This window comes from Thermochaetoides thermophila, assembly GCF_000221225.1.
Source record: "Thermochaetoides thermophila DSM 1495 unplaced genomic scaffold scf7180000011816, whole genome shotgun sequence".
Taxonomy (NCBI): domain Eukaryota; kingdom Fungi; phylum Ascomycota; class Sordariomycetes; order Sordariales; family Chaetomiaceae; genus Thermochaetoides; species Thermochaetoides thermophila.
In genome coordinates this window covers 4533830-4542876 of record NW_006383032.1, presented here as the reverse complement: position 1 = coordinate 4542876, position 9047 = coordinate 4533830, and the positions used below count along the sequence as shown (strand labels likewise).

General features: G+C 51.2%; 2 protein-coding genes across 2 annotated transcripts; both read left to right on the top strand.

Annotated features, from left to right (window-relative positions):
• On the top strand, positions 1-4456 carry CTHT_0033210 (uncharacterized protein; the record flags this gene model as incomplete). The annotated part of the gene is made up of 6 exons (XM_006693696.1): positions 1-796; positions 867-911; positions 1468-1515; positions 1811-3174; positions 3230-3391; positions 3443-4456. 6 exons carry the CDS (start codon positions 1-3, stop codon positions 4454-4456), a joined length of 3429 nt encoding a protein of 1142 aa, XP_006693759.1.
• Positions 4457-5145: 689 nt separating this feature from the next.
• Positions 5146-6893, top strand: CTHT_0033200 (uncharacterized protein; the record flags this gene model as incomplete). Its single annotated transcript, XM_006693695.1, has 2 exons — positions 5146-5446; positions 5512-6893. 2 exons carry the CDS (start codon positions 5146-5148, stop codon positions 6891-6893), a joined length of 1683 nt encoding a protein of 560 aa, XP_006693758.1.
• Positions 6894-9047: the final 2154 nt, after the last annotated feature.

Genomic DNA, 9047 nt, shown 5'->3' with positions numbered 1-9047 from the left:
ATGGGTAACATCGACGATCCTACCAATAACATCAACAAGCAAATCCTCAACCGCCCGATCAGGCACAACCAATATATTGAAGACCCTCTCAAGCACTTCCTTTCCATCCCTTGGGCTGCCAGACTTCTGCAAGATCCCGATTTGGTTGAGATCATCGTGCCTGACCGCTCTCACTTGCCCTCAGGGGACTTACAGTTCACACGTAAGGTCATGAACGGACCAGGCTGTGTCCGCGCCTGCGTCGCCTTCCGTCGACCCGTACCGCCAGAACAGCTGGTAGTTAAGGTACTGTCGGTGAACGAGTCCCTTCTCAATTCAAATGAGTTAAATCAAGTGAAGGGGCTGGGGATATTAAACGCTGAGAGGGAACGGTATATCGGTTCGCCTAGGCCTTGTCCGTCGGACTTTGGTTTGCTGGAAGAAGCCGGGCCTGATTATGGCGAGAGCAAGGAAAAGCCGTTTTTGCTGCTCAACGCGTTGTTGGACGTGGGCAAGGATATGACCAGCTATGAGAACTGCCTTCACGGAGGGGCAATCATGGCCTTTCTAGATGAGAGCATGGTTTCCGCCGCGCATAACCTTAGTAGTGAGTTCTCTCCCTCATGTCAATTGGCTTTAACGAGAACCGACGAGAAGGCTGACCGCAGGGGTGATGCAGAACACGCAGTCACGGCCGAGATGACAACTACTCTTTTGAAACCTGTCAGACTTCCCTGCATCGTGCTTGTGAGAGCCAGAGTGATCTCCCGGATGGGGCGTAAAATGGTTGCTAGAGCAGCGCTCGAGAATGAGAAAGGTAAATGCCCTTCTGAGAATTTTTGCCTCGGACGCTCAGGAGACTAACGTTTTATCGAAACCTGCTTTAGGCGAGATTCTGGCTAGATCTCAAGGAGTTCTTATCGACATGACGAGTAAACTTTGAGTCATACATGTCGAATGAATATTCAGTGTTATTCCCTCTGTTGATCACAAAGAGCTTGTATTTTGTGGTTGAAGCAACTATCTGCTTAGTTACAGGAATGGCATAGGCACCTACATTATTAGGCTTAAGGAGATGCTGGAGACCTCATTTGGGGGGTGGGGGGGGGGCAGGGGGGAAGGTAGAGCGGAGGGGCAAGAATATTGGGCATAGGTCGACGCCAACTTCCAAACGTTTGCAACAACAACCCCCCCTTTCTCTCTTCCCTTTTTTTTCTCGGGGCAAGTCGACACAAGAAGAGATGCTTATTGGAAATTGGAAATCAAACAAATGACTGAACTATTAGCCACATCCAAGCCCTCCGGGAAACCCACTCAAAACCTGTGCCCATCGTAAATAATTCTTAAAGTTTCTTTGTTTGTATGAATATCATCATGGAGCTCTGCTTTAATTAACCTTCCTCAAAAAGAGCAAAGACACTGCTATGTGCTGGATGCTGTTGTGGTCAGAATTCTGATTTCAAGGGAGCCCTCTAGCTTAATCGCCAGCCCACAACACCGTTGGCGGCGAAATGGAGAAGACCCACTTCATCCCTGGTCAGTGCCAAGACATGGACAGCGACGACGCGGTCCAGGGTTGCAGGACGCGTTACGCTGCGCCTGACTTGACTGAATTCGAAGTAAACTCCAAAAGTTGATTCTTTCACCGACACAGTTCACAGCGCCTTCTCACTGTCACGATGCCCTGCAGCCCGGAAACTCATATTTTCTGAGAAAACATCTAGGAAAAAAAAGTAAGAAGTTTAGACGATGGCGGGCCGCAGCGGCGCAACAGCCACCAGGAAAAGAACCCGCGAACAAAGTGAAGATGATACGACAACGACAACCACAGCGACCTCTGCCACAAAGAAGCAACGCATCAAGTTATCAGACAACAAAGCCACTGCCACCAACTACAGCTTGCATGATGCCAACCCTGTCACTAAAAAGGCCTCAGCCACAAGGCGTGGAGCGCCCAGTCTTGCTGCCAAGGCCACGAATACTCAGTCTGCAAAGACAGATACTTGGGAAGTGCCCGACTCTGAGGAAGAGCGGCATAAACCGGCCATAAACAAGCCAGACAAGCCGAACCCCAAGAGGTCCCAGGATGCTGTCTCATCGAAACAGAAATCCAATGTCTACGATGTCCCAGACTCCGACGAGGATGAGCTGGCCAACCCTGCCGTGACAAGGCAGTCTCGGCTTCGTCGATCTCACCATGCTTCTTCTGTCCCGGCTGCTGTTGATGCAGCGCCTCAGCCTGCTAAGGAGGAGGATGAGCCAGAACCACCAAAGAAACGCCGTGGTCGGCCTCCTAAAAAGTTCAAGGAGTCTCAAACTTCGACAGTCAACGACGAGACGGCCATTGTTACACGTGAGCCTAGCCCGACAGCGCCTCGACCATCCACCCGAGCAACTGGTCGGGTAAGGCCATCATGCAATGGAGCGGTCAATAGTGACAAGACCGCTGCTGGGGTGACAGTAGTTGCGAAGGCTTCTAGCAAAGAGCCGGCAAATGACCATACGGACGGGCACGAGTCTCGGCCATTGAAAGGAATTTTGACTCCTCGAAAACAGCGAGGCGACGCAAATCATCTTCGGGCTGTGAAGAGTGTGGCCTTCGATGACAAGCCAGACGAAGATGCTCTGGATAGCCTCGCGACCCAAACTCCATCCAAGTCGAACAGAAAGCCCCAGCAGGATGCTACCAGGAAACTGAAGGTCACTGATACTGAGCCAAAAGCCAAACCTCAGGACTCATCGCAAGAGTCCGGCGAGGAAGAGGAGGATGATGAGGTGTGCGCCATCTGTCTGAAGCCCGACTCGGCCCCTCCAAACGAGATTGTCTTCTGCGACAGCTGCGACATGCCCGTGCACCAAGAGTGTTACGGCATCCCAGAGATACCCGAGGGTGAATGGATCTGCCGCAACTGCTCGCAAGAGGGAATTAACTCACGGGGGGAAGGAGTTGCGTATGAAAGTAACACAGCTATTGGAGCACTCGAGGAGCAACGGCCGGATATACCTAACTTTGATCAACACCTTCAGCTGGCTCAGAGGGTACTGCTTGATCGCTGTGCGGGCAGGCGTCGGATAAAGCTTCGTGGACAGGATGATGCCTATAAGAAGGCTCATCAGCTTGTTGAGCAGACTGTTGTTGCTGGTGAAGGCAACTCTATGCTTGTGATCGGGGCTCGCGGGTCTGGCAAGACTACGGTAGGTTTTAGTTCGCCTTGTTTACTGGAAAGTACCAGACTGACACGTGTCGCAGCTTGTGGAATCTATCATCCATGATATGGCCAAGAACCACGGAGACGACTTTCATGTCGTCAGGTTGAACGGCTTCATCCACACGGATGATAAGTTGGCATTGCGGGAGATCTGGCGGCAGCTGGGCAAGGAGATGGAAGTGGAGGATGAACTGGTCAACAAGGTATGGTTTACATCTCTAGTCGACTCCCATATCTCTGCTAACCAGAGACAGACAACCAACTATGCTGACACCATGGCATCTCTGTTGGCTCTCTTATCTCATCCCTCTGAGATAGCTGAAACGCAGGAGGGCGTGACGTCCAAGTCGGTCATCTTTGTGATCGATGAGTTTGATTTGTTTGCCACTCATCCTCGGCAAACACTGCTCTACAATCTGTTCGACATTGCCCAAGCCCGAAAGGCCCCTATCGCCGTGCTTGGTCTGACCACGAGGATTGACGTCGTCGAAAGCCTTGAAAAGCGAGTCAAGAGTCGCTTTAGCCACAGATACGTGTATCTGTCGTTGCCAACAAGCCTGCCGGCGTACTGGGATATCTGCAAACAAGGACTCACGGTCGACAACGAGGATATGCTATCAGAAGGCATCGACCCTGCCTTGGAAGGTCATCATGCCTTCTGGGATTGGTGGAATGGAAGGATAGAATCGCTGTACAAGACCCAGAGCTTTGCGGATCACTTGGAATCGTACTTCTACCGGTCAAAATCCGTCGCAGCTTTTTTCACCAGCTGCATCTTGCCACTTGCCAGCCTTTCGCCTACTGCGCCATTCCTCACGATTCCTGCCACATCCGGTTTGGCGGCGATCGTTTCACTTGAGCCGCCAGACTCTAAGTTACACCTCTTGAGTTCGCTCTCTGACTTGGACCTCTCAATGCTGATTGCAGCCGCCCGCCTCGACATCGTGGCACATACCGACACGGTCAACTTTGCTATGGCGTACGACGAGTATACGTCGCTGATGAGCCGGCAGCGCGTGCAGTCGGCCGCCTCGGGCATGCTGGCTCTCGGCGGCGGCGCGCGAATATGGGGCCGCGGAGTCGCCAGCATGGCATGGGAGCGTCTGGCGACTCTTGGTCTGCTCGTCCCTGCTGCGCCGGGTGGCAGAGGCATGGCCGGCCTGGGCGGGCTGGATGCCAAGATGTGGAAAGTGGATGTTGCGCTGGAGGAGATTCCTGCTGCTGTCAAGCTAAACGCGGTGCTAGCTAGGTGGTGCAAGGAGATTTGATTTTGATTCCAGATCTTTGGGAACACCTGTATCGCAGAAGCCTGCATGGCAGTGCCACTTCAGCAGCTTACGTGAGCCAGTCGGGATTTGTCCATGTCATCCGGCTGCCAAACGTCACATGCGGAAATCAACTCTCTCAGCATTCCTTTGTATGGAAGTGCACTATAATAAGGCCAAACAGTGCTGGCTGAGCGAAGGGAAAGCATCTGGGCACCCGAAGAAACGCTGCCATTGTCCTAGATCTGGTATTGCACCTGATCGCCCAGTCGGCAGTTCGAGAAACCTCCGAATTGCAGAACCACCACTAGGTCCGGCCAGTCAGACGTCGGGGATTCTATTTTCGGATGCACCGCCTCTTTCCCCCCCCCCCAGGCTTCCTGCCACCGCGCCCGTTTTGGTGCGGCACCGAGATTTCAAGAAAAGCAAACAACACCAGATGCAAGCATGCGCCACACACACAATCTGGCGGTCCGCGGCAGCGGTCGCAGTCGCATCCGTTTTAGCTGGACGGCAGTGTTGATACCCAGACTCGGTATCTTCTTGTCGGTGTATATACTCCTGTGCTGGTAGTCTGCGATCGGGCATCGAATATCTCTTTCTTCCCCTATCGACAATGCAAAACGTCACCCTCTCTTAGTTGGACCCGTTGGGCTAATCTGCGGCTCTCATTTTTGTTTCGAACCTCAACCATGTCGAAGCGCACAGTGTTCACCACTGTAACACCACTCCCTCCGGGAGTGACACGCCAAATTGTCTTGGATTTCCTTCATGATCACGAAGAAATGATCGATTTGAACCCTTTAGTCAAGGAGCGCCACCCTATCCCAGTCCCAGCCCATGCTTCTTTCGACGAGCAAGACTGCCTGTGGTATTCCCTCACTGACAAGGTCTCATACCTTCCTGGTGTTACTGGAGATGTGTCATATACATGTGCATTTCGCGACTTGCCGAACGGATTGTCAACGCATTGTTATGCACCAGCAGGGCTAAGTATGTCCGACGTACCACCACATAGGATAGGGTTGAGCACATTGCTAATATGCCTCTTTTCTCAGCCATCCGCGACAAATGGACCGTAGGCGGTACTCTTCCCGGCGAGCCACCTCAGCCCATTGAGTTAGATCTCAACGCCCCTTCGGTAGGACTCTATCTGCGCGAGGATGTCGATATGCGCTGCAATGTCATCATGACCGGTTTCGTCAAGAAGACCCTCAAGAAGGCACATGCGGTGCTGGTCGAGCGGCTCAAGGTCAAGGCCGAGATTGCGTGTGCCAGCCGCGCTCGTGCCCCAAGAAGTAACTCGCCAGAGCCACTTGACACGCTTGCTGTTGCTGTGGGTGTGCCTATCAATGTCAACAGCCGACCTACAAATGTCCTAGCTGGCCGAAACCCCTCCGCAGGCTCGAGCTCGTCAGTCAGTTCTTGGGATAGTGTTAGTCCCATCTCATCTTCATCATCGGTGTATTCTCAGTCTGATAGCAGCTTGGCTTCTGCTGCCCGTCCTTGGGTGGTCACCGACACGACCAAGCCAGTCAAGCCGTTTGCCGAAAACTCTCCAACAGCAAGACTCAATTGCAATGCCAGCTTCGGAAAGCAGTATATACCTTGGCCAAGCCCGGACGTGGCAGCCCCAATACCAACCAAGATGGCACCCGACACGCCATTCTTGTCCGGACGGACACCAGACTTCTCTTTGCCCGCAGTGCCGATTCTCCCTGCCATTTCCATTCCCCTGGTGGCCGAGCCAGAGCCCGAGGCGCCTTTTTTGTGCTCAAATCAGCCCGATTGGCCTTTGAAATCCTCTCCTTCTAATACCTCTACTACTCCTACCTATCTCACCAGCTCCATTGGTGTCGCTGTCGAGTCTGCCGCGGCGATGGATTCCTTGGCACCACGCCTGGGCCAGCCACAACTTGGGAAGAAGAATGCTTTCAAGCCATATCCAGGACAGCAGCGGGATGCAAAAAAAACCGCTATTAGTATCGTCCCCCCAGTCAGCGACTGCACTGTCATCTGTACGGGAAAGCTATCGGACGATAAACTATGGCAAGCCCTGGGTGGCGGGGAGCGAAAATGCTCTTCCGTCGCTGTCCCTGCTGGTAACGTGAATGGTGTGGGTTCGAGTTCAAGCTCAGGTTCAAACTCGGGTTTGGCAACTCCAAAGGGCCAAGAACGTTTCAGGAGCCAGGACGATAATTACAGTTACAACAAGAAAAACTGGATTTTCAACAACGCTTCTAGTTGCCAGTACCAATATCTGAGCCATCCAGATTACCCACACATGAGCCCTTACGACAACGAGAACGGCACTGCTGGCAGCCAAGTTAAAAGTGGAGTAACGAAGGAAGATATTCTGGAACTTGCACCTGCTCCATTGCAGGTGGGACGGACGGGCGGTGAGAGGTTAAGCAGGCCTTTTATTCCGAGTTTTGAGTAAAACTTTGAATGCTGCATAGAGCTGAAGGTCACGGGCTCCGGGCTCTTGTGGTTTCATGATGGTGTTATCCGTGTGGGGAGAAATAGATTTTGCATTACGGAAGGACAGGTATATGCTTTCACCGCTTGTTTATATGGAATAGAATGCATTGATACCCGGGAAAGGATAGAAAAGTCATTTTGTTGCTTTCTTGTTTTCAAGATGACTTTTTTTCTAGTAGTGAAAGCAACATACAGGTTAGAAGGGAGGCTCAAAGATGCATGAAATGCCCCCCTATTCAAGAACTCAAGACTTGTCCGGCTGCCTTCTATTCTCACATTACACACTGCACAGAAGACTTAGTGCTCGGCCAACAGGGACCTCATCCAGTAGTGCAATTGACTCTCAGTCATGTGCCATCTCAATACACAACTGCAGGATTACTTGGTTATCGCGAATTCATCCTAAACTAGGCCCATCGCGTTGTCCCGTTCCTGCATCATTGCCCTTCTTTAGTTTCCAACGCTCAAATTCCTACAAATTTCTCCTTGCCCAAGTTACCAAGACGCTTCACAGCGCAAGCCCCGAACATAGCAGCGTGGCCTGCAAGCAGCGCTGCACCAAACCATGTGCAACCGTGCCAGACACAATAACGTACGACGAATTGGAGCCGTCAAGGTCCGATGTTGCAGATGGCGGGCGTTTTGGCAAGACCCAGGAGTGACAAGGTCAACTCTGATTGGGGTTCCGGCTCCGGTACTTTCTCTGAGGTACCTGGGACAAAAAGAATTGGTATTGTGGTTGCCGTTGCAATTTCTTCAATCGGAGAAACGGTGTTCAGGATAGGAAAAGCGGAGACATTTTTGAGGCCTTTTAGTTGGGTGGCGAGTGTCACGTAGATTCGGACATTGAGTTGCATAGAGAGACTTCAGAGTCGGTTTCGTTGATATGAAGCGAACTGTTGTCCAAGAAGTGCACCATATCAGAAACAAGGTCGCTAGTGAGCAGCATAGAAGATATCCCCCTGTTGATGGGATTCACGATCTTTGGAAAACTTATATTCGCAAGTCCATGTCCACAGTTGTGGTGCACACATCCGGCAATTGGAGCCCCTTTGCGTGACAAAAACCATGTCAGTGTTTCCACGATGTTGCCAGGCATTTCCTCCCAGCCAGCTCATCCACCTAGCCAGAAAGGGTGTTCCCTTGGCAGCTATTCTACCTTGTTCTCAACGATTAGAGTGCCATGAAGCGTGTCTATCTCTGCCAGAATGGCGCTGTCATCACGAAATCTGTCGATGGCTGAGACGAGGGAGGAAATAAGAGCAGAAAAGAAGTAGTGTTAGCGGGCTGCATTCTAGTGTCGTTCTCTCTCCGTTTCGTCATATGGAAACTGGAATTGGAACAATCAGATTAAACGAGCAGTGTACGTTGACCCAGAAAAATTATCACGACGGAAGTTGAGTGTCGGGAGGATTTAGGAAGAGAATGATCAAGCTTGAAGAAAGACCATGCCATCTGTTCAATCCTCCCTTGGAATAGAGACACATCCCTCAAATCTCTTTAAGATTTGAGCGACAGCAAATTCAGGGATCAAAACGACGGGCTGATAATGGACATCGTCAAACATGATGGAGCAACCTTCCGAATGTTCTCTTCAGCCCATGATAGATCAAAACTATCATGTCCGTCCGATCTGACATGCAAGAAAAAAAATTACTGTAGAGGGTCATTCAGATGCACAAATAAGGAGTAAAGTTTCACTTCCTACCCACAATGATCCGGTACACAATTGAGCTGATTATAATCAGATAGGCTTTTCTTCCCTTCCATTGACATAAGCACAACCGTTACAACCGTCTTGTAGCGACATTTTAACATGAAAATGCCTTGAGACTTGTCTACTACGTTAACTCCTTTCTCTTCATCAACCCTCCACACACACCCAACCAATCCCTGCATGCACCTCTGATCACCCAACCCGGAACGCCTTGTCATGAGCCTTAAAAATGACGGCCATTGAACCTCGCCCGTATGTCCGTTTCCACATCGTTCGCATCATATGGAAAGACACCTCCCATGCTACAAAGCCCTCCTCTCCAATCGGCAAGATCTGAGAAAAGGATGAGCGGGAAACGAAGCTATGTAAATCAATGATCATCTCCCCGATCTATGC